The sequence below is a fragment of the Diceros bicornis genome, chromosome 8, assembly GCF_020826845.1.
Source record: "Diceros bicornis minor isolate mBicDic1 chromosome 8, mDicBic1.mat.cur, whole genome shotgun sequence".
NCBI lineage: Eukaryota > Metazoa > Chordata > Mammalia > Perissodactyla > Rhinocerotidae > Diceros > Diceros bicornis.
Genome location: NC_080747.1, coordinates 84,968,284 through 84,994,970, shown reverse-complemented (window position 1 = coordinate 84,994,970; position 26,687 = coordinate 84,968,284). Strand labels below are relative to the sequence as shown.

General features: G+C 39.5%; 1 protein-coding gene across 2 annotated transcripts in view; it reads right to left on the bottom strand.

Moving 5' to 3' along the window:
- Positions 1-26,687, bottom strand: part of NFKB1 (nuclear factor kappa B subunit 1) — a 113,509-nt gene that overhangs the window by 59,800 nt on the left and 27,022 nt on the right. Inside the window, exons 4-5 of one of the 2 annotated variants that reach the window (XM_058547584.1) lie at positions 22,622-22,662; positions 18,149-18,247 (exon numbers count right to left, since the gene is read on the bottom strand). In XM_058547584.1, the coding sequence (XP_058403567.1) occupies positions 18,149-18,247; positions 22,622-22,662 (140 nt within the window). The remainder of the gene's footprint in view (positions 1-18,148; positions 18,248-22,621; positions 22,663-26,687) is intronic. The other variant, XM_058547585.1, reaches the window with a different exon arrangement.

Below are 26,687 nucleotides of genomic sequence, written 5' to 3'. Positions count from 1 at the left end.
TCTGAAAAGTCCTAGCAAATGACATGAAGCCAATTAACTTGTAAATTTCTACTAACTCCTTGGATTGACATCACAGTTAGGAACACTGAACAGCGGCGCTCTTTTTATTTCTAACAGGATTATTTTTTGAAGCGCTTGTACTCCCTTAGGCTTTTCCACTGAGAAAAATAACTCATTTACAGACAGACTACCTGTAGAGACGCTAAAACATCTTTATTTTTATAAATTCAATTCTGAGGTAGAACTGAACCCTGACATACAATTTCCCAACTGTGCTGGGGCTTGGCTGCGGTGGTAGGATGGGTGGAAAACCATCACCAAGGGTTGGTTCCAGGTAAAACAGAAGTGAGACTGGGAGGGGGAGAAGTGCTGCCTTGGCCACAGGCCCTATGTCATCTGGACAGGTGATCTCACAGCCACAATCCAGCTAAACTCTGCAGGGCAGAGGCATGACGAGGGCTTTCCCCCCAGCATCCCAGAGACACCCGGCCACCCTCCCGCCTGAAACAGTCCTAACTTCATAGCATCAGTTTACACTTTTAAGTCCTGGAAAACATCTCAGGAGCGTGAAATCAGGAAACCTTAACCTATCCAAAGTTGTAATTTACTTTCAAGTATGATTCCAGGTTTGGAGAAAACAACAGGGATGATAGCACAGTTCATAGACGTTGCATAAACTGTGCTTAATACAAATGCCTCAAAATTCTGAATTTTGTGGAAGGATGTTCTCCTGAAGTCTGCAAATTTCCCGATGAAAACATCAGGGTTAGTTTTCAGTGCTCCACTAAATGGCCAGAGCTCCAGGCACCAGCGGCTGCTATAATCTTGTGTTAGTCATCCAACCTCTTTGGGCTTCCGGATTCTTCATTTGGAGAATCACAATGTCTAGTATGTCTTCCAGCTCTAAAATTCTATGATTTCTAGTCATATGTATAGGACACACAGGACAACACCCAAAGATCACATTTTCAAACGGAAAAAAAAAGTTTAAAATCATAGAATTTCTGAGTTGGAAGGAACCTAACAGGTAAACTTAATTTTAAAATTGTGAACATTTTAAATACATTTCACCACAATTACAAACTGAGAAAACATACAATCAACACTTAAATTACCTGTTGCAATGGGGCCTCTGACAGCATGGAAAATCAAAATTTAGAGACAAAGAAAAATCTTTATATTAGGCAAAGATTTCAACTTTTGTCATTAAAACTAAAATTGAGTACTCAAAGCATTTATTTCCAGTAAATCCAAGGAGGGCCCTGCCCTGGGTAGTTAAGTCCTAATAATAAAGAACTGTCTTTTTGGGAAATATGTCAGAAATGCTTCGAATACACCAGTGGGGGGGGGAACAGACAAGCAAAACAAAGACAGAATGAGAAATTTTAATCTACAAACCTTTTTTTTTAATCCTTACAAACCACATAAAACTAATTAGACGGATTAGCCCACATGTGAGGTATGATTGAACTAAGTCCAAAATAAAAGTTTCAGGTGTCTGGTTTATTTATTCTTTGAAAATACAAATTATTAACATGCTTTTAACACTCTTTTTAAATAGTTTTAAAGTCTCTCGACACATTGTTTTTGACCCAAACTTAATTTGAGATAATTAAGAATATCTTCTGTCTCTGTAGTACTCAAATTTACTTGGGATTAAATATCACTGATTTCTTTTTTCTTAAAGGCATACAGTTATCCCCATGATATATTTTTCTTGCTTAGAAAGCCTATCCTACCACCTTCACTGAAATCCACTGGTTAGAGACGTAATTAAATAATTTGGCTCTTAATAACTGAAAGTACTTAAGAGACATCATTTTACGTAGAATTTAATTTGTACTATAGTAAATACAGCTGCCTGTACAAGAATTTCGACCAGTCTGGGAAGAAGACAATTAACTGCTCCTTTCTTCAGAAAGAAAGTACATACAACAAAACATTTCAACCATTCTTCTGTGATTTCCTGTGGAAAACCCCTACTAAATTAGGAGAGTTACAAGTGAGTAGAATTGGGAAATTTTCTTTGTCTGATTTCTTGTTGCCACTTTATCGGTTAATTTACATCCCAGACACTGACAGGGCAAAAGAGAAAATGCAATCTGAATGTCAGACTGAGGTGAACCAACCTACTGCACCATCTGCACCACGATGTGAGCTGAAGGAGGAAGGGAGAGACACCCAATTCTCACCAGCTCCAGGGTAACGCCAGTGGAACTTGGAGAGATGGCAGGCCTCAGACCCGCAGGACACCTGCAGGGGGCACCTTGTCATTGTGCAGCCTGGATAATCAGACTAAAACACAAAGTATATGAAATAAATCATACACTCTGATGCCTGGATGAAATGTCCCGTAAGCTATTAATTTTTATTATTTTTAGAGAATTGCCAGAAAATCTTAGCTGCCCTATAACCAAAGCTTGATTTTCCTTTACTATGAAGTTACAATTTATTAATTAAGTAAAAATCTTTTTAAAGGCATTAAAAAAAGGAATTTTACTGATTGTAAAGAATCTTAACACAAGTTAGCTTCCCTGCCCTGCAGTCTTCCAGTTTATTCTGAACCAGTCCAGTGACAATGAACTCCACCCCGAGGCTGTACTTTCCACCCTCAGGCAGCTCTGACTCTCAGCTCTCTCCTGGGCTCTCACTTGTTGCCCCTTATTTCACCCTCTTGTGACAGACAGGACACATCTCATCCTTCTTTCCCATGACAGCCATTCAAATATTTGAAGACAACCAAATTCTCCAGGCTATAAGTATTCTCAGTCTCAATGACTACTCTCCTTTTGAGGACGGTTTGAGTTCTGTCATCATTCTGCTCTGAACACACTCAAGCTGGTTTCTATTTCTCTACAAACATGGTGCCCAGTAGTGTACACAGTATTCCTGGTGCGGCCTTTCAACACAGACTGGGAGTAAGACCACCACCTCCTTGGTCTCATACACCATACTTCTATTAACGCAGCCTAACGTGTAATTACTTACTTGGCAGTCACATCACATTGTTGGCTCATGTTGAGTCCATTATTAACTAAAACTTATAGATCTCTTTCCATTCTTCTTTCTCCCATCAAATTGTGGTAATTTGTTTTCTGGATGCATTCATCTCTTTTAAACAACATTGCTTAAGAATTTAGCCCTTTGCCCAAGCTTTTCAAAATTAATTTGAACTCAAATTATTTGTTATCTACCACTTCATGTCACTGTCAATTTGATAAGGCCTCCATTGAAGACACTGATAAATATACTGAAGTGGCTAGGGAAAGATCCCTGGGGCTGGAAATATCCCTCCAGGTTGATGTCACCAGCAGGAGAAATACTGTTAACCCTGAAGTAACAAACCAGAGCTCTCTAGCATCTCACCATCTCACCATTCCTGAAACTCTGTCAAAGAAGACAGTGAGGTGTGTTTGGTGTGATTTGTTCTTACTAAGGTATCTGGGATGGATATCCAGCTCTCCAGTCCCTGGTTTGAAAACACACTTATCAAATGCCATGAGCATTCTGTCACAAATAGAGGGGGTTGGGACTATCTAGCCAGGAGGTGATCTCAAGTAATGGTGCACTTCCCCTGGTCCTCTCCACCCCGCCCCCACACACACACCCACTGCAGAGCATCCTTTCAAGAGGCATTCCTCTAGCGAATCCTAGGTACCGCCCGTATTATCAGCCTGTATGTATCTGTTTCCTGGCCGTTCCATGTAACCCGGGGACAGGGATGACCACCTTCATGTGTGTGGCCACAGAGCTCAGCACTGTGCCGGCATGTATGTGCACTGGATAAACATGTGCTACGTGATGTGAGGGAGGGGAAGGCCAAGAACGAAATGTTCTAGGTTTAGATGGGTTCAGGTTTCTGAACTAACAATCCAGAATACACTTTAAATCAAGGCTCTGACTGATGCCTTTTGTGTCTATATTCCTATTTTAAAAAGTAATAAAACAACTTGACTTCATAATGACTTCTAAAGAGTCTAGTTAATCTCATGTAAATGAAAGCTTATGAGATTGATAAATACTGATATTCAAAAAACAAAATTAAATCAATAAGGATGGGAAATCCCTAAAACTTAATACAAACAAAAAATTTGACTTAACTATATATCCCAATGGTACCTTAACTACATAGAAGGAAAAAAATTTAGTCCAAGAAACTTGTGAACACATTACTCTGACTAAATACCCTCTCTTAAATATGTATATCTGAAGGTCAAAAGAACTGCAAAGAATTTTGAACTGTATTAGGCAAATTGTAGCTAGTACTGATACGGGTACAGCAATTCTGAAGCTATTCTGTACGTACTAGAGGGCTGAACAAAATGAGTAAGCATACTGATACCACTGGCAACTAGGGTTTTCATTACTGGAGAAAGGCAACACACATATAGAACGGGGGAAGGAAAGGAAGAAGCCTGGGTGTTGGACTACAATTAGAGGTATCAGTATGAATTCAAGATTCTTTTAAAAATCAATTTTATAGCTCTAATGAAAGAGCCTAGAAGAAATTTCTCCAATAAAAGGAACCAGGGCTTCTTGGAGATGGATAATTTCAGGCCTGGGGCAGGGCAGGTATAGGGTGAGCCTAGAGCCTTGTGTTATTTCAGAAATGAGGAAGTGTTCAAAATCAAGTGGGGATGTGTCAAAAGGACATAGAGTTAGCGTGAAAAACTCCCACTGGCCAAGATTGGGACAATGTAAGCATCAAAATAAATCATGACAGGAATGGCTTATAATACACTGAATAACAAAATAATCCATGAGTACACACTGATACTAAAAAATGTTTTTAAAGGAATGTGAAAAAGAGAAAGCTCTTCTCTCTTAACAGAAGAATTCCAACTAACAAAAAGTAAATGGAATGACATAAACAGAAAATCACAAATTTATAATCATCAATTACTAACAGTAATTGATTCAGGGAAGAATCATCCATAGATGCTAAAACCATTGGGAAAAAGACGCTGAGGTGGGTGGCTGTCCCAGGGTGGCAGCAGTGGCGGTGGTGATGAGTGATACGATCCTGGATGAGTGTTGAGGCGCAGCCGACAGGAGCGCCTGATGGATTAGGTGTGGGTGCGAGAGAAAGAGAGCAGCTCAGCGTAACCCCGAGGTTTTGGTGTGCGCCACCGGAAGAGCAGAGCGGCCATTTTCTGAGAAGGGAAAGAGATGAGGAGGAGCAGAGCGATTGGGAGGACGGAAAACGCAGTTTGTACATGCTGAGTCTACCAGACATTCAAATGATAACGTCCACCCAGCAGCCAGGCTGGAGAAGAGAATTCTGGAGTCATCACATGAGCAGCATCACATACATGCTACTTTATGCCATAAGAGGCAAGAAAGGGAGAAAGAGAAACTGTTCTTGGTCAAGTTTTAACTGGTTACACACTTGTTAACTAGTTAAACAAGTTAACACTTTTCTTGTTATTTCTATTTCTAATTAGTGAGCAACACCTGAGTGCCCAAAGAATGAAAAAATATGCAGTTTAATTCAGCAAATATTTGTTGTACATCAACCAGCAGGAGAATGTATAACGAACAATAAGACATGGTGTCTGCCCTCAAGAAACAAAGTCTAGAGGCGGAGACAGGCACTAGGTGAGCGCCTGTGAAACAACACAAGGGAGAGTCACAGGGACAGGTAGGGGCCTCCCGGCCTTAACCCAGGCGGGAAGCAAGGCCAAATCATGGCCACCTTTCTGAAGGAGTTACTACACTGAAAGACATGTCAGAAAAGGAACGCAGGAAATAAATTACATGACAAGGAGCTGGGAATAAAGTCAGGATAAAACCTCCCCACAATTTATAAGAAATGAAGAACATTTATAAAAAGAAAACTTCATGACGATTAAAAGGCAACTTAATGACAAAAAACATTTTAAAAATATGAAGACCTCAGTGTAAGGGAGAAATCAGGATCAAGTAGGATTATCAAGGTAGGTTTTTTGAGCTTGTCTTTGACAGAAGAAAGGAAAGTAGACAGATTCAGAGGCTACAAGGGATGGTGTGTAGGAAAGCAGCAACGAGAAGCTGTGCATGAGCAACGGCGTGCTATGCACCCTCACAAAGAATAAGGCAGACACCCAAACCTGACCCTCACAGAGCACTTTCCTTGGGCCGGGCACTGCTCTTCACATATACTGATTCATTTTAATCTTCCCAACAACCCTGTGAGGTAGGTGCTATTTTATCCCCCTTTTACAGAGAGGTTAACCAACTTGTCCAAGCTACACAGTTAATAAAGGGCGGAGTTGGATTTGAACCCAGGATAGGGTGCACTAGAGTCTGCTAGTAATCATTTTGATGTATCACTTCCCTAGAGGTCTATAAGCTGCTGAGGAATGTCCTACAAAATTCACTAAGTGAAAAAAAGCAAGGGGCAGAGTCTTTTATAGATTAACAGAATATGTGTGTGTACATCAATGCATACGCTTTCTAGTTTATGCTTTATATGCATTTGGATGTATAAATACACGTGCTTACACATATAAACATACACACAGGCTTTATGCGCATGGAATATTTTTGGAAGCCTACCCAAGAAATTCATAACAGTGCTTCTCTCTGGGGAGGAGAGGGATCCTGGATAGAACAGAAACTTACTTTTCACCATATATATGTCTTGTATTACTTGAACTTTTACTAAATGCATGTGATACTTTTAAATAAATAAAAAACTAGTTCTTACTTTTTAAAAAGTAAAACAGTAGGAATGGTACACAGACTAACCTTCTCCAGAGGAGTACAGAGGACCACACAATCTTAGTAAGGAAGCGGGTACAGAAGTCTGAGGCTGCCATGGGCGGAGAAATTAGGTGATGTTCATTATTTTTGCTCCCTCTTTGGATTTTTACCAGTACTCATATTTTTGCTTGGGGATCCACCCAGCCCATTCAGTTCACATGTTTGTGGTGCAGCTAAACTCACTGCCAGATCCAGAGGTGGAGCCTGGGAATGGCTGTTAACACAGTCACCCTGTCTCACATTCCCTGTCCCCAGTGTTACCTCCAGGGGTGGCCGTGAAACAATGTAGACCAAGGAGGACCTAAAAACCTCCAATCTGGGACCTCTCAAACTTCAGTTTCAGCTTCCAGGAAAGCAGACTCTCTGCAGTAGGACTTGGTGCCCTAATAGAGTGAGCCTGGAGCTGCTGCTGGGGCCACCTTCTGGAGGTGAAGATGGGAGCCTACACAACAGAAGTCAGAGCTGAGAGACAGAGAGAAGCCAAATGGTACAGTGTCAGCTCTGAATCCAGTGGAGTTTGAGGCTAGTTAGCTCTTCCTTTGGAGTTTCCAGATTTTTAAAGAAATAAATTTCCATTTTTGCTGAGTTTTAGTTGGTTTTTCTCTCACTTGCCACAGACAGATTCCAATGTATAGAGAAACTGAGGCAGAAAAAGGCCTGAAAAAGTTTAGTGACACGCCTAAGGTCTAAGTTATAGTGTCCCAACTCACCGGGACTAGGACATGGGTCACCTGATAGCTATTTGGGTGAGGTAGTGGAGGAAACGGGAAAGAAGGTTGGTGAGATGAGAATAACAAGTTGGAGCAGCAGCTGGAGGGGAGGCTTGAAGACTGGCTGAAGAGTTGCTGTTTCCAGTAACAACCTATTATTATTATATCATGTTATCTGCCTCTTCTTTAGCTATATCAATGATAGCACCAGTGTTTCTTTTTGGAAGATGATTCTAGTATTTCCTGCACACTGACCATTCGTTCATTATACCAATAATTATTGGTCACCTACTGTATACTGTATACAGTCATGTGCTACATAATGACGTTTTGGTCAACAATGGATTGCATATACCATGGTGGTCCCATAAGATTCGTACCATGTAGCCTAGGTGTGTAGAAGGCTATACCATCTAGGTTTGTGTAAGTACACTCTGTGATGTTTGCACAACAACGAAATCACCTAATGACGCATTTCTCAGAATGTATCCCCGTCATTAAGCAATGCATGACTATATTATTCCAGGTGCTGGAAATACAGCAGTAAACAAAACAAAACAAAAATTCCTGCCCTCATGGAGCTCACAATCATATTGCGGGCACTTTCATGACTTTTAATTAAAAACATAAACATGTTCTGAATGAACAGTTAATGCTATAGATGTGCCAGGGGCTGCACTAGGTGCTGCTATGTCAGTTACTTGACTTAATCCTAATACTATTCCCACGAGGTAGGTATTTTTATTTTCATCCTATAAACGAGGAAAATAAAGTTTGAAGAGATTAGGTGACTTATTGAAGATCACACCATACCTAAGTGGCACCATCTCGAGGAAGATCTAGCTGTTGCTTTCAAGTATGGTATTCTGCTCACTAAACCACAGCTCTAGTTCACTATTATATGACAGATGCCTCCGCTTAAGCAACTTAATGGGTTTACTCAGATCCTGCAAAGTCCCTGGTATTATGTAACACATGACTAAAGAACCTTATATGAAGCAATTTAGTATCTTCTCTTGATATGACTATTGCTCACTGGGTTAATAACTAGGATGTGATCTTTTATCTGTCTTCTTAATCTCACAGTATGTTGGAATTGGCTTGACCAGCTCACAAGAGTAGATTGTGAAATTTTCAGAAATTTTGCAAACCAGTTGACTTCACGTTGATAGCTTGAAATTGACCATGGTGGGAGTATTTATGTCAATGAAATTGACAAATACAACAATTCAGGGTTTTGTTTTGTTTCCGGGAAAGAATGAGTTAGACATTTAATAGTACACCACTGTATTTAAGGCCCATCATCCACTCAAAGGGGAAATATCACAGGAATTACTTTCTTAAATAAATTATTCAAAATAGTGGCAAACTTCTCCAACTTGAAAGATTTTCTACTACTCTCTGAATATATGATAATGATATACAAGGGAACACCATGGATACATGAATGTCTTTCCGAGTGCATCATGGGGCTAAAATGGTCATTATCCCATACTTTCAGGGCCACTGATTTATAAGCTTAATGCCATAATATACTTGTAATGGGTTGAATAGTGTCCCCCCAAAATTCATGTCCACCCAGAACCTCAAAATGTAACCTGATTTGGAAATGAGGTCCTTGCAGATGTAATTAATTAAGATGAGGTCGTACTGGATTATCGTGGGCCCTAAAAGCAACGACTGGTGTCTTTATTAGAGAAAGAAGAGGGACATTCAGACAAAGTGAGACAGTGGGAAGACAGCCTGGGAAGACAGGCAGAAATTGGAGTGATGCAGCTACAAGCCAAGGAGTGTCAAGGATTGCCAGCCACCATCAGAGGCTTCAAGAGGGAGCAGGGCCCAGCTGACAACTTGATTTTGGACTTCTAGCCTCCAGGACTGTGAGAAAATAACTTTTTGTTGCTTTAAACAACCCAGTTTGTGGTAATTATATTAGGAGACTAATATAATATTAGGAGACTAATATAATACTCATGCAAATTAGTATATGCATAGTGCCTAAGAGAATACCGTTAAGGAACCTAATAAGAATTGAGTAAATTCCTTTCTGGCCTCCTGCTACCTATAAGATTTGCATAAGAAATTATGTGTTACATCCAAAAGTAAGCTTTTGGCAAAGCATATGTTTTCAATCTTCTACCTTAATAACCCCAGAGAGAAGGAAGGACATGATATAAACAGAGAGGAAGCAATACTAATTAGTGAGGCTGTACTGAAAATAAATTAGTGGACTGGTGAAGCTTTTGTGTAGCTTCATGATTCCATAAACCAATCAGCAAAGTTGCCATTTAATACCCAAATTAGTGTACTTGGGTATATAAAAACAGAAGCAACTATCATTTTTAAGTGCTTACTATGTGCCATGCCCTGAACAACACTATTTATACATCCTATGAAGCAGGTATCATTTATCTCAACTTGAAACATGAAGAATTAAGGCTGGGCCAAGTGAAGTGACACTGCTAGTAAGTGGCAAAGCAGGAATCAACATCATGCCCAGCCCTGAACTAACCGAGTTCAGAGCCAATGCTTGAAAACCTAAAAGTGTGGTCCACAAGCCACCTGAGGACCCTCACCCCAGACCTAGAACCTCTACAAGCAGAACCAGAAATCTGCAGCTTTATTCCCTCCTTCTAGGACTTCAATTAGACACCTGTCACTCTTCCTCTTGTGCCCTGTGTCTCACCCTTCTTCCAAGTTTTCTCTCTGTGCTACATTCCAGGAAATTACTTCAGATCTACTTGCCAATTTGAGAATTCTTTCTTCTACTGTCTCTAATCTTGATTTTAACTCATTCACTGAGCTAAATCATTTCAGTAATTATATTTTTAATTTGGAATCCTACTTTTTTCTTAACATTAGGTCATAAACAGTTTTCCACGTCTTCATGATTATTTTTTTAAAACAGTGGCATAACATTATATTCCATGGTTACTCCATGTTTTACCTATTCATTCATCTGTTGTCATATTCTGTCATCATATGACATGAATCCTTAGAAATTATCACAGAACCCCAGATTGGCTAAATGATCTATTGTGACTTAGCATGTGTGGAGTGGGTCCCAGGCATCTCTGTGGTTTGAATATTCTTGGGTGATTCTGATGCACACCCATGACTGAGAACCATAGATTTAAAGGACCCTCACAAGTAGAGACAGACCCATAATATTATAATAAGTAATAGTAGTATCCCATGATAGTTAAGAGTATGGACTCTTAAATCATACTACTTGAACTGAAATCTCCGGCTCCATCCCTGAAAGGCTGTGAGACCCAGGGTAAGCTTCTTAACTTCTCTAGGCTTCAATTTCCTCATTTATCAAATGAGGATCATAGAGCCTACCCCAGTGGATTGTTGTGATGGTTAAATTAGACGACATTCACAAGTACAGGAGGCCATTCTTACAATCATTCTGTTGGGTGGATGGGGACCTTAAGGTGGAGGTACCTTCCAGTCCACCCTCATGAGACCTCAGAGAGGCCCACGTAGACTGGAGGATCCTGATCTGGAATCCACCTGGAGGAGGGGGAGAGTGACTGAGACTGCAGGGTCGTTCACAGCCTCACCTCCAGACGTGCTGACAGGTGGAAAACAGCTCGTCTGTGGAGGAGGAGGTGTTCCACATTCAGGTCCGTAGTATTTCTGTATATTCTTACCATATCAAGAAGAATTACCAGTATGTGACTCGATGAGACTTGAACTCCTGAATGAAATGGGGAGACGCTATATAATCTTCAGACTGAGACCACTAGGGTTAAAAGAAGCCATCAGAGATTTGCTTCAGATTGAACAATGGTCCCAGGAACAATCATGTACTTAAGGAAGAGCAGAGGGGAGAAGAATGGGAATGGCCAACAGAGGAAGGTCACCAAGCCAGGACAGACAAAAACAAAACTTAAAATTCAGACAATCTGTAAATTCAAGAAGCCTGAATAATTTCCAAGGGCTGAATTTCACCGCTATAATCTGTGCTAGCAGTTTCCTCTAGTTCATAATGGAGACTATGAATACATAGAGTGAATTTAGAGGGCTATTTTTAAAAAAATTCTACAAGGTAATATTTTTTTCTAGGGGCCAAATGCAAAACTTCTGAACTACTTGAAAGAAAAACTATCTAGAAGTCTAGCTGTGGTTACACACAGGGGGGAGTTTTGTCTGTCTGCCTAATAGTGCTCAATGAATATCTGTTAAATGAATTGTTTTATCTCTTTTGGCTTCAACCACTAATGGTTAACTTCATGCTTAATCAGGATCTCTAGGGAAGAGCAAGAGAGAGAAAGCAGTGAAACCTGGCCACTTTTTTTTGGCTGTTGATACTAAGACTCCCCTCTTTTCCTCCCACATCCAAAGTGAAGGGGGGCTTTCCTGGGTTTTGCGTTGAGCAACCTAAAATATTTCAACTCACTTAAAATGGATAAAAAAATGCAAAAATGTAAATATAAAATTAAAAAGTACAAAAATAAAAACTGAAAAATTAAACACACACACTATATATATATATATGTATACACACACACACACCAGTTTTTTAATTAGCTGCTGTTCAAAAGCTAAAGTGGCATGTACTCTACAAAGTATTGGTTCTTAACCATGTTTGAGTCCTTCCTTTTGAAAATCTGATAAAAAGTTATACTTATCTCCCCAGAAAAAAAATGTATATACATACACATAAAATTCTGCATATAAATTCAGAAGTCCAAAATCCCTCTGAAACCACCAAAAGGGATCCAGGTTACAAAGCCCTTCTCTTCAGCACCCGGAATACAGGGCTCTGTCAGAGGGCATATGGTTATTTTCCCTTATTACCATACACCCAGGGAACAGCTTAGGGGTGATGATGAAATTTTAATAAATGCTATGAACTGGGTTCTATATGCATGCCTAATTGATTATTGGTGATCTTCTTCCCTGTTATTTTTAGTAATTGAGTCTGATTAAATTATTCAAAATTAGTATTACAACTAGATCCTTAAAATGGCTAACCCCCCGAATCAGACAAGTCTATACAAAGGAAAGGGAGATTATGCATGGATACGTGATATCTCGAAACGCCACAGCAGATCAGCCGGTCTTTATTTGGCCTTGACAGCAACTTAACCTTTAGAACTTTTAGGTGAGAGGCACCAAGAGTGAAGACAAGAGAACAATCACTTGGTGGTGGTGGGAGGACAAGACAGCTGCTCGTGACCAAACATGCCAGCACAGACCTTCTGCCCAACACGAACACTCAGCAAAGAAACCGTGCGCGAGAACCAGCTCTCGGAAAACACGTGACTAAACACAGTCACACTTACATCAGCTGTGTTGCCAGCTGTAGTCCACTGCATTTGATATTTATAACTAAAGAGAAAATAAGAATACCAACTAGTAGGCTATTTGTACTTTAGAATCAACGTCACTGATGCTGATTTCTGTTTGGCATAGAGTGGGCCTTGCTGGAGGATGTTACTCAGCTGTAGGCTGCCTTCTGGCCACTCTGGGAGAGAACCAGTGAGGGCTTCTGAAGCCCCATGGGGCCACTCCTCCTGGCATCTTTCCACCTCTGTGTAGAGGAAGGCAGTTTGATTAATGAAAATCTCATGCATAACTTTCGGGAAAAAGAGGGAAATGAGCCTTCCCTGGCACTCCTTGCTGAGTCAAAAACAGGCAGGGACAAGCTTGGCCTCAAGGAAGAACTTGCGCTTTTCTGCCAGCCTCTTCCATTAGGAGCTCCATGATGAAATCAGAACTCAGGAAACATTACAGGACCATACAATAGATTATTAAATGTATAACTACAGGAAAGCTTTTCCTTAGAAAGGGCAAGACATAGAGTTAGTCTGCATATTTACTTTGCCCAGATTTTTCTCTGAATATTATTTGTTTTGCTGTAAGAGTTAGAATATACTCTACATAGTAATGAATAAATTTTATGTAAATGATAAAGAGGAATCAATAGGACCAAAGTGAATACGAATCTTCAATGGAGCCCAGTTTTAACTCTTATTTGCCCTGAAAAGAAGCCATCACGTATAAAAGAAAATTTCGGTTGAAGCCAGTAAAAATTAACCTTTTTGAAAATGCCAGTATTTACGGAAGCATACTTTTGCAGTAAAAATATTAAAGCATATCAGAGAAGCAAAGTTCAGAATAGTGGTTTACCTATGAAGAAGAAGGAAAAAGTGATGGATGGGTGGGGCTTTAGCTGTAATTATGTTTTATTTTAGAAAGATCAAGAGAGAGAGCGAGCGAGCGAGAGAGAAAGAAATCAGAAGGGAATACGGTAAAATGTTACTGTTTACTAAATCTAGGTGGTGGTATATAGTGTCTGTTCTATCAATTTTTAAACGTTCTGTATGCTTGAAATATTTTATCATTAAAACAATTTTTTAAAAACAATGTGAAGACTCACACAGCAAGACTCTAGAAAGCTAAACGGGATTCTCTGATGTGAAAGAAACCTGCAGAGCACCAGAAGGTCCAGTAGCCTGAGTTCTAGAAATAATCTCAACATGCTGAGAGAGTATCTAGCCCCAGCCTACACCCAGCTTATCTGAAATAGAGTTTTAAGCCCGGGACAAAATTCCAGTAGAGACAGGAGGATTAGGGTAGACTCCTAGCATCGGTTTTAAAATGATTTAACTTGATACCATATTTGGACAATCAGCAAGAGAGTAACCCAAGCAGGTTATGTTTACATGCTCTATAGTACAGCTCGGGGTCTGCAGTCCCAAACCACAGCTGGTCCCATCAGCTTTCGGGTTGGCCCTGACCCTCTGCTGCTGCCTGCAAGTGACTGAGTGCATGCTGAACCACCAGCCTTGCAGGGGCCTCTCAAGGGAGTGGTGTGCCCTCACAGGGGCAGGATGCCGAGAGAGGGAGTCAGGCTAGAGGGGAAGAAAAGGCAGAGCCTGTAACATTCTATTGTTAAGCCTGAAGAAATGTACTTTCATAAATAGGCAGCATATATAAATCACGGAAATATCATTTCTTTGCAGTAAATGTGAATACCTTCCCTGCGAAGTTCCTACGGGAAATGATTCTGGGATAAGCGTAGGGCATTCTCCTTTGTACCTCCCTCCACCAGAAGAGAGGATGAGGACCCTTCCACAGATGCTCCCACTGCTCACAAACAGCTGCTTTGCAAGTTCACAGCCTGGACTGAACCCATCTTCACTTTCACTTTCTCTTCTGCAACAGTTTATAACTGAGAGCCAACAGAACTCCCACGTTAACTTTTAGATATGCAGTTATCATAGAATATGGAATTTTTAAGATATGTTTTTTCTTCTCTTTTCTATGTTTCTCCTTAATAGCCAGGTATGCTAGCTCAGAGATTCTAGAAGAAATTATACAGTCACTATGATCATCATCTTGAAAATAAGTATCTATTAATAATCAAGAAACATACAATATGTTTGCAAAGTAACATACTTAGGCAATTCCATATAACCTATGTGCTACAGCTTCATAGTAGAAAAGTATGCAAAGGAGAACGGTTAAGGTCGATTTGACACTGCATCTAGATCAGTGGTTCTGAAGCAGGGTGATTTTGTCCCCCAGGGGACATCCGGCAATGTCTGGAGACATTTTTGGTTGTTACAACTGTAGGGATGCTATTGGCATCTAGTGGGTAGAAGCCAAGGATGCTGCTGAATATCCTACAATGCACTGGGAAGCCCTCCACAACAAAGAGTTCTCCGGTCCCAAATGTTAGCAGTGCCGTTTGAGAAACCCTGATCTAGTTCTATCCGTTCCACTGCTTCCCTACAGCCTCATGTGGAGCGGGCCCCTAGTTAACTACTGCAGAAAAGACATGTACACTTGCAAAGATCCTCACAGACACTGAGAGCAGTTCTTTCCTCCGCCTAAGTGCTACAGGGAAAAGGGACTTAGATCCCTTCGTAAACTGAAAGGTCACCCTCAGCTATCCATTATGAAAAGTGATATTGGGAGAAGAGCTCTGGAAAAAATACCTCATGGTTGTCTCTTTCTCTCCCTCCTCCCCATCCTTCTGATTAAAAGCTTCTAAGACAAATAAAATTACTTCCTTTAACTGTTATGAACAGCACAGCCATTTAAACTCTCAGTCAACGATGACAGGCTAAGAGAACAATGACAGGTTATAATAGATTCTCTAAACTGTTCTTCCCATTCTTACAATTGGATTAAATGCTTAATAAATATATATTGAATTAATGAATAAAAAATAAATGATTGGGTGAAATAATGAAGCTGCAGCTGAAGTTTAATAATGATCAATCTTACCCGTTTATATTTTGACTTTCTTTATTATTAGTTGTTTATATATCTACATTTCCCACTAAGTATTAAACTCCTTGATATAGAAACTATGATCCAACAAGAACATCTAATGTCCATTAGGTTGTTTTATTTCTAAATTATTTTGTAAATGTGAGGCAGCAACCACTACATGAGAAGGATGTATGAAGACTGAGCAAAAATGGATATATAAAGTTTGTTATCAGGTAATAAATTTATAACAAAGTTAATGCCATGTATTTTTCAGTATCAAGAATTGTTCCTTACCCACAAAAGACTGGAGCAATAGAAGTAAACAGTGCATGAAAATACCATAATTTATATTTTTTGGACAGAGCCACTCTAGAAAAAACTCCCAGTTTTTCTCTTAATGTTAATTCTTCAGTAGTTATAATCAGTGTCAATGCTGATAGCATCTATCTTTCAATTATCCTTATCACAAGCAGACACACATAAACACAGACAATATTTATATACACGACACACAGACACGTCTATTTAAAAGGTAAGTGCTGGATCTGACTCCCTAATATCGGAGGACCCTTTGCCCCCTGAGCCTCTCTCCCCCTTGTTTTCCATGTGCCCTATTTCATCACTGTCCTCCCAAGTCCTGTCCCCTGTGTCCCCGCCCCCAGCATACATTCCACATGAGAGCTCAATGAGCAACAGTCTGTGGTAGGATCAACAGCTACCAGGCCTGGGAGAAAGGCACGTCCACTCCTCCCTCTGAGCCTCAGGTTTCTCCCAGGTAGTATACTTTTTCCTACCAGGGTTGTTATGAGGATTAAAAGAGATAAGGTATGTAAAGTACTTGACAGATCTTGGGTGTTTAATAAGTGCTAACTCCTCTTTACTGCTGCTCCTCTTTCCTCATCCAGATTCTGTAGGACTTGAGACCATAAGACTCTGGTCTCCCTCTGTGGGCTAAACGCATCCTATTTTCTCTGCCTAATGACCTTTCACAGGAAAACACCTCTCATTCTGCACGAGAGCCAGGAGACTTAAAATGCAAATATGATTGGTAGCACTGATACTGTACACTACGGGTGAGTTTCACTCAGAAAGTAAGGAATAACATCGCAGCATTTTGTCTTTTGTTTGGGAACAGGGATAAGAAGTTAGAAAAGCCTAGGCCTAGAAGAGGACACAAGGAAGAGGAGGAAACAGCACGCAAGGCTGGCGAAGCCAAAGACAAATCTCCTTGACGTCATGCTTTTACTGGGAGTCTGTCCTGCTGCCCTCACCCATTCACGGAAACAAACCAACAACAAGACTTAGAATAAAAGGACGTCATGTCCTGAGGGCCACACACACCTTAGTGAGGACTGAGTTGATAACCTTCTGCCAAAGCCTTGAATTATTGGATAAATAAAAATTTCTATAAATGATGAAACTGCAATTGTCGACTAGCTCTTCCACAAAACTATTATCAATCAGTCTATGAAACATGATGCCATATTACGAAAATAAATAACTCAAATTAACTCGAGAAAGATATTCTCAATTAAATTAACAAACAGATGTGTAAAAGGCTCAACCAAGCACACCACAGGCATGTCATGAGGCAGGGCATTCCAAGGACAGCCACATGTGGCAACATTTGCTCAGGCAGAGGGCCTATAGTACGTGCAGGCTCGCTGCGGAATGCTTACATATATTTTCTCATTTCATCTCTAAGGAATTCTATGAAGTATAGACTTTTAACATTTCTGCCCTTAACATATGGGAGTACTGAGGTTTAGAAGTGCTGGATAACCTAGTCAAAGCACACAGCTAGCAACAGTCTGGATGTGAAGTCACAATCTTAAATGTTATGCTATGTAATCCATACACTCAAGTCATCTGTTTGATTTTCCCTAAATCTCCAAAGAGCTGATGTCAAGCACTTCTTTCAAAGACTTACTAAAGTTTCAGAAAGTATACAATTAAAATAACTTTACGGGGCTGGTCCGGTGGCACAGCGGTTAAGTGCGCGCACTCCACTGCGGCGGTCCAGGGTTCAGATCCCAGGTGCGCACCAACACACCGCTTGTCAAGCCATGCTGTAGCAGCGTCCCATATAAAGAAGAAGATGGGCACAGATGTTAGCCCAGGGCCAATCTTCCTCAGCAATAAGAGGAGGATTGACGACAGATGTAGCTCAGGGCTGATCTCCCTCACAAAAAAAAAAAAAAAAACTTTACGATGATCAAGAAAGAGTAAAAGTTTGTTAATGTTGAAATAATGTCTACTAAATGGAAATATTAACAGAGTTTTAAAATCTGTCACTTCTATTGCTAAGGACAAATTTCTAGGTAAAAATTATAATTTTTACCACGTGAACACTTCGGCTTAGGAACAAAGGCAAACTGTATCCATTTAAAGTACTCCTTTCTCTTGCTCCTAGGAAATCAAATCTTCCAAATTCACAGAGGACACCACCAACTTACTTTGACCTGAGGGTAGGACTTCTTGTTCTTTTCACTGGACGCACCGGGGAGTCCACCATGGGATGGACCTTCACAGACATAACGGAAACGAAATCCTCTCTGCAAAGGTGAACAGAGCCAAGGCTTGAGAAATACTCATTAAAAATTATAAGGGCAAAGTTATATACAAATTTTTAATTCTTGTGTGTATTAGATAAGAAAGGAAAAATACAAGGAACTGTGAAAGAGGGCTCTGTAAATGAGAACCACTTTTCCCATAATCTTACTATGAACATTGACATTAACTGATATTTATGTACTGAGCTGTGGCTTAAAAGCCAGGTCCCACCCTGTATATCCTCTCCTGCTGTGCGTATGTGGAGAGCAACCTGCTACAGCTTGTCTGAATCAGAGCTTCCTCATCTCAAATTGCTGCTGCCAAGCACTAACTTGGCCATATTACTCAAAGGTATGCTTCTTTGACTGTTAAAGGAACTCCTTTATCTACGCTGGTTACAGTTGGTTCAGGAGGGAATACAGAGACGTCTTGTTAAATACATCGAGTCAGTGTTGTAGAATATACCTTACGCTAGATTCTGCATCTGGCCAGCTTCTCTCAACAGTTCAGAAGATAAGTTTATGATTACTGATATTATCAAGCTCTGGTTTGATATATTAACTGAACTGAATGAATCCAAAACCCTTTAAATATTATTAACTCAAGAATTTTACAGATGTAGTAAATGAATGAAGAGTTAGCGGGAAGTCTTTGCTATGTGAACTACTGTGGGCTGGTAAACATCTAAGATGCGTGTTTTTTTATCTATGCAAATGAGAAGATGAGACTAGACTATCTTAAGGTCTATTCCAGTTTAACATTTTATGATTTACAAGGCTAATAATTATAATCGTGCATATTTGTATACAAAGAATAAAACAAGAACAATTATGAGAATGGGTCTTATCATCATATTAAGGGAACTTTCAGTGTATTTCTTGAAAGATGCAACTTTATAATGATGCCAATCAATTTGTGGTAGTGTTAGTAGTTTATAATTATACACTCACTTAACTGGACTTTTTCTTTTTAAAAGTCACCCTTTGGTGAAAAGAAACTGTTAATATACTTGAAGGAACATCCTCACCTTTCCCTTATTTTTACTGTGGGACTCACTTCAGATGAACTATGCTGGATCACCAGGCTGCCCGGAGCTCCACACCCCATGACTCGCTGGTGGGGCTTCTACCTTGCACACTCATAACAACAGCGAAGCCCGGCAACCACAAAGGTTTTAACAGCTTTGAGCTCATGGACCAAAGCAAAATTTTCGCCCTCCTTAGACTGCAGTACATTTCATTACGCCTTGTGTAGGGTCTTGCAAAACAGTCTCTGAGTGGCCCGGGAGCCCTGAACTAATGTAAATCTCTGGTAAGCATCTGGAAGTGTCCCAATATTCTGAGAACTTTCTGATTTCCAGACAGGATCAGTCCTACAGCAAATTTCATGGAAGCAGGAAAGCCTGCAATAAAGTCTCTAGTGTAGGAAAGTTCCTCAAGCCACACACGGTCGAGAGTGTCTGATCAATTCGTCCACGTGGGACCTAACACAACTCTTCGTGCAGCTCCTCAGGAGCCTCCAAACCTAAGTGTCAGGGGGGAAGCGTTCTGAGGCGAGGTCAGTCATTCAGGGGCAACTCTTCTGTTTTGCTCCTCTCAAAATTCAAACTAAAAAATAAAATTACAAATTCAACCCCATACCTTTTGTAGACAAAGGACGCTGGCTTATTTTTAAGAATTAAATAAAATTTCTAGGGCCAGCCCCATGGCTTAGTGGTTAAGTGCGCGCGCTCCGCTACTGGCAGCCCGGGCTCGCATCCCAGGCGCGCACCGACACACCGCTTCTCCGGCCATACTGAGGCTGCGTCCCACATACAGCAACTAGAAGGATGTGCAGCTATGACATATAACTATCTACTGGGGCTTTGGGGGGAAAAAAAAGGAGGAGGATTGGCAATAGATGTTAGCTCAGAGCCGGTCTTCCTCAGCAAAAAGAGGAGGATTAGCACGGATGTTAGCTCAGGGCTGATCTTCCTCACAAAAAAAAAAAAAAAAAAGAAGAAGAAGAAAGAACATACATTAAAAAAAATAATAATAAACAAATAAATAAATAAAATTTCTAAAAGCATGAAAAGCAACAGCACGTGCAACAGTTAGCCTCCAGAATTAGCTAACCATAAAGACAGAGACTTACTTGACTGCTAACCAATTTAAATACAACTTCAGTTTTTAAACGGTATGAGATAATTAGCACTGAATAATATGCAATAGAACTGGATATTGTAAAGATTAGTAGTTTATGCTATGACTCATCTCTGTCAGAGCTGGGGAAAATTGTGGCAGGAACGTTTTTCTAACTTTTATTTTAAAAAATTTAATATAGTAATTCATTATCTTTAATCACAAAACTCCCTTAGAACAGTCAGAGAAATATATCCATGTACACTTTTATATCTAATGCGAAGTGATGTCAAATGGAACATGAGTGAACAGCCAAGTCTAAATAGCTTGCCTATAGTTTGAAAAACAATAGATATTACTCATGGTTGCATAAGAGTATCTACACTTCTATGCAAAGAAATTTTTAACCTGAGGATGAAAACTCATTACTATTTTTTTCAGGAAGATAGGATGTCTTCAAATACATAGTGTGGATGTGTTTCTGATTCTAAATTTTTGAGATTAAAGGTATGCCAATCCACAGCCATTCATCTCAGTAACTCCATTTGCTTAAAATGAGTCATCAACCTCAAAGGCAAGGCTGCATCCATCCGGTCAGAAAGTCTGACTTAAATACAACTTTCTTACTTTCACTGGAGTCAGACATCAAAATAACATCAGTTTGGTAAACAAACACATTGTTTTACTCAGATGAGCTTTTACACATCCACACACAGTAAATTAAATTTTGAATTTTGCAACTACATAACCCTTCAGGTAAATCATAAATGTCAATTTTTCCTTATGACTGTTGGACCCATAATAAGGAATTGCATTTAAAATTTATATTGTAGTGCTGTGCTTCTGAAAATGGATATTTGAAAAACATGCTTTGCTTGGTATGCAGACAAATAAATTTGAGTTTATTTCTCAGTTTCATGGATTACCCAGATCTTAAAAGCTAGAAAAATTTCCAGGAAGCCAGACCACTGCATAGAATTTTAGGGGATAAACCTCCAATGCGAGGGTCTTTGAGAGAACTGGTACCTCCTGTGAGAAGTCACTGCTACAGAACTGGACATAAGCACAGGAAAGCCATGTTGGCAGCCTGCAGAGACAGGGTGTGCCACCTGCAAGCATCCAGAACAATGCCCTGAAATCTCGTGGTATTCCTGTCCCCACATCACAAACTTTTATCTAGGTTCAACCTTATAAGGATAGTCTATTTGGTCATAGTTATGATATTTACATCCTTTAAATGTTAGCCAAACCCAAATACATATATAACGCCATGAGTATAGTAACTACTATAACCACTTTATTTAAGTTCTTGACCTAATTATCATTTGTTAAATGTTACACAATGTAAGAGTGTTACACTCACTCACCTGAGCTACTAAAAACATTTAGGAAAGGTACTGGGTAACATAACTGCGAGACAGCAGGTATACACATGCTCAGTCGCACACCTTTTGGCAAGCACGTCCATTCAGAGACTCACTGATCTTGTCCTCACTCTGTGGAGGACTACACCATTACTTCCGTTTAGGCAGACATTACGGATTAACTTCCTCTTTCATAGCACTCGTCCCATCCAATTTCCAATAAACATTTATCCACAGAGTTAGGGCATGGTGAGGAGGCCATTTCAATTCCCAGGCATCCTCTACAGAATCTAGTGATAAGAGGAAGGTCTGATAAAATAAAATGCTCCCCTCCTGACTCCAAAGAGGCTGAGTCTAAAGCTAACACCAGAGGGAAGAGAACACAACTGTCCATTCCAACACTTCATCTACCTCCCACTGGTACTTTTAGAATCTCAGGGTACAAGTTCCAAAGACAAAACAAAAAAAGGCTGGGGCGACTGAAGGAAGGAGGGAGGCTAAGCAGTGCTGCACGTGCATGGACGTAACTCAGTGTATGCGAACTGCATGTCTGTGTACTTCCACAGGAAATGACAACTAAATGGAGATAGCTTATGCCTTTCCCAGCAGTGGCTGGTAAGCAGAGTTGGTAGAGACAGTGGGATACCAAGGATCCATAATAAATGAAGTCTTACAGAACTACGCACTGAGGATCAAGACAGTTTGAAGAACGACCAAGAGAAATGTAAAATGGACAAATAAAGTTGTTACATAATTTGGCAGGTTGTCCATCTTCTAGGTAAGCTACTTCTTTCATAAAATTCAATTACTACTATTCAGGGCTTGAGATATTATTATTAGACTTATGGATCTAACATTTAAAGACAAAGTCCCATCCCTTTAATCTTCTTACCTGTTTGGGTTGCTCTAATATTTGAAGGTATGGGCCATCTGCTAAAAAACAAAACCATAAACAGAAACTATGAGACCTCTCAAATTTGTTATAAAATATAAAGCAAGTAAAAAACTGAAATTATGTTTTTTTAATATTTTTTTATAATTTTATAATTTTATTTATTTATTTTTCCCCCAAAGCCCCAGTAGATAGTTGTATGTCATAGCTGCACATCCTTCTAGTTGCTTGTTTTTAAATAGAGGTTTCAATTACATTTTTCAGCTAAAATTCCACACGGATATAATTCATCTTCCTTGTTTGAATACTAAATTTATCCTTATTTTAACAACAGTTTTACACTTGTAGAGAACTACAATAAATAAACTTTTGTTGAATGGTGATGGCACATTGCACAGTCCAACAAAAGGCATGATGTCTGGCAAGGATTAAGATGTCAACAGCCAGGCCGGCCCCATGGCTTAGTGGTTAAGTGCGCGCACTCCGCTACTGGAAGCCCGGGTGCGCACCGTCGCACTGCTTCTCCAGTCATGCTGAGGCCAAGTCCCACATACAGCAACTAGAAGGATGTGCAACTATGACATACAACTATCTACTGGGGCTTTGGGGGAAAAAAAAGGAGGAGGATTGGCAATAGATGTTAGCTCAGAGCTGGTCTTCCTCAGCAAAAAGAGGAGGATTAGCATGGACGTTAGCTCAGGGCTGATCTTCCTCACAAAAAAAAAAAAAAAGATGTCAACAGCCTTCACAATCTTGTCTACTAACAGAGCATTTTTATTTATTTATTTTGCTGGGAAAGATTTGCCTTGAGCTACCATCTGTTGCCAGTCTTCTTCTTCTCTTGTTTTTTTCCCTCCCCAAAGCCCCAGTACATAGTTGTACACTCGAGTTGCAAGTCCTTCTAGTTCTTCTATGTGAGCCACTGCCACAGCATGGCAACTGACAGACAGGTGGTGTGATTCTGCACCCAGGAAACGAACCCGGGCTGCCGCAGTGGAGCATGCCAAACTTTAACTGCTAGGCCATCAGGGTTGGCTTAACAAAGCATTTTTAAAATGACACAAATACCAATAAAAAACACCAACCACTTCCTGGGCACTATGACATCTTCTTTCGCCTTCACATCATTAGACACTGACCTCCATTCCTCAAAGAGAATGTGCTTAATGTGAAATTACAAGGGACTGAGCTAGCGCCTACATGTGTGAAATACACAGATATTGATCTCAGGCTGTCTACTTTTCCTTACACTAAGTTTTCGGTTCCTTTCCCTTACTTGAGTCCATAAGTCCTGCCTTCAATTCCCTAACTGGCTAGCTTGTTCCCCCTCCCTCCCAAATTTAATTTGGTCTATCAGACACAGTGGACTTTTCTTATTAACCCATAGCTTTTGATGTTTGTAAACAGTTTGTGAATATTGGGATCTGATATAAACTCTGTTCTAAGACAGCACAAGCATTTTATAAAATCCTGAAAATAATTTAATTAAAGATAGGTGCATGCCAATTAATTAATATAAAAACATAAAGAAAACTAGAAGCTTAATCCATATACCCTGACTACATCTGACTTTGGAAATTCAAAGGAAAATCAGAACCTCTGACAGCATAAATACAAATTTGTTCAACATGAGACAGTCCCTAAGCTCCCCAGCTGGTTTTCTGTCCACAGTGTAATAACCACAACTCTGCCAATAAATAAAGGCATAGGTGTCGTTTCTCCCTTGTTTGAATGTAAATTAAGATGTTTGGTACTAAAATAATTCTAGGAGAATACTTCTGTGTCCATTTCAATCTTCACTGTCCCTTAGCCAGAAGGTTAAGCCCTATTATTTTAGATAAAGTTACAAAGAAGAGCTAAGCCTTCAGGCTGAAATTAAAAATAAACTATAACTTGAGAGAGAATTTATTTTTATCCTCTCAGAATTATGATGAATGAGGATAAGGCTAGAGGACTGGAGGAAACAAAGGTATAATTATTTCCTGTTATTATTCAAGAAATTTACAAGGAAGACAGTTGAAAAATGACTGAATTTGAAGCAAAACATACACAAGAAAGGAAAAATGGGTAGTGACTGGCCAATGTACTATAATTTAGGTAAATTATCTTCTCTCGTCTGTATGAGATTCATCCCTGGACATTTTTAACTACTTTTAGAAAAGAAATTGCAATTTAAAAATTCCAAAAAATGGCTAGAATTTAATTTTTTATAATGAAATAAAACCAATTAGAAATAGAAATATTTTCACACTATTAGTATACGGTGTATAAGACAATGTAACAAATCTACTCATAAAAACATTCCCTCTAGAATGCTAAATGAACATATTAAGAGGAGAGGCCTCTAAGAAAGCAACATTGGGATGTCATGGAAAACACGTGGGAGCTGGGGCACATTTATGTCACATAGAATGTAAATCTCTCACTATTATTAACTCTTCTAAAAATACTTGAAGTTTTGCTTTTTTTTTTTCTTTTTTGCTGTATGATTTAATTTCCTTTAAATATGTGAAATTCCAAGGTTTGGGACTTTTATTAGTGAGATAGGGCCATTTTTCTTTTTCAAGGAACACACTCAAAAGTTAAATCAACTAGAGAATTAGATTTGCTATGCACATATTTGTTTTAATGCCAATTTTCTTTTGGTCACTTTGTCATGAAGTGACATCCCACTACGTAGAAAAATTTAAATTACAGCGTAATGTTACAGACCTAACACTGCACCGTATCCCACAGAGTTTTCAACAAGTCACAGAACTACTAATGGTTTTAGATTTCAAGAAATATAGAAGACAAAAGTCTATATGAAAATTACGAGTTACTATTGGTTTACATAACCTCTCTACCTCTTTAAAATATGAATTAAACATCCACGCATCTTGGATTATAAAGATTGGACTATGCCACTGCAACAGAGAGGGAAAACTATAACAATAAAAATGATGTGGTAATAACTGGAAAATAAGATCTTGAGGTATAATTTTAAAAGTTCTTCTAATATTATGGCAAAATAACTTCTACAACATGAAGCTCTGACCACAGAATATTTACTGAGATGGTTCTTTTGATCATCTTATTTCTAGCTCCGTAAACTTGATGAAACAAAAACATGAAGAAAGTGTCTGTCTTAGCATACTGTTTGGCATCTACAAGGCATTAAATGGAAATGTATATGTATGCTTCCTGAGAACAGAACCAAGTTCTTATGTTTTCAATAAAGCACTAATACTAAGAAAAATACTTTGAACCCCAGAATAAAAGGTTCACAGGAAACGCAGAAGCTACCAAGACATTTACTTGTTCACGGGAAGCTGACCCAGAGCTCAAATTGGACAGCACTTCCCGAGATATCAGATAATGGTAGCCTAAAAACCAGGTTGTGTGGCAAAAAGAGAAAAAGACCTCAGCAATACAACTTCTGCTAGCGAAGGTGAAGCTATAGCAGATTTATTTTTTCCCTCCCATGAACTCCTAGAAATAATAGAGATAAAAATGCAGAAAAATATTCTGATCTAAAAAATGAAAAGTGCCAGAGTAACAACAATAATTTTAAATGAGAATGATACAAATTGCATAAAGTCTCCCAATGAGGACAAGCAAGTCCATGGTACACAGAACAGGTGATGTCCACTTCACTGATTACCAAGTTCTCTGTTTACATTCAACTTCCATCATTTACTCACACTGCTTCTGAACATCTGTGAAGTCTCGTGGTGTGAGGAACACGTAAAAAGAGCCATCACACCGAGCTCACACACAAAGCAATCAATAAAAAAAGAGACTGAGTTGATTTTTTTAATCACTCATATGAGATTAAACAATTTGTGGATGGGGATAATTAATACAGTCATGTTAGAAGAAAGGATGATTATCATGACTTTTATCCAACTGATCAGAAGGTAAAGCTAAAAGCTTTTTTTTTAATTATTTTTTTTTGTGAGGAGGACCAGCCCTGAGCTAACATCCAATGCCAATCCTCGTCTTTTTTGCTGAGGAAGACTGGCCCTGGGCTAACATCCGTGCCCATCTTCCTCCACTTTATATGGGACGCCGCCACAGCATGGCT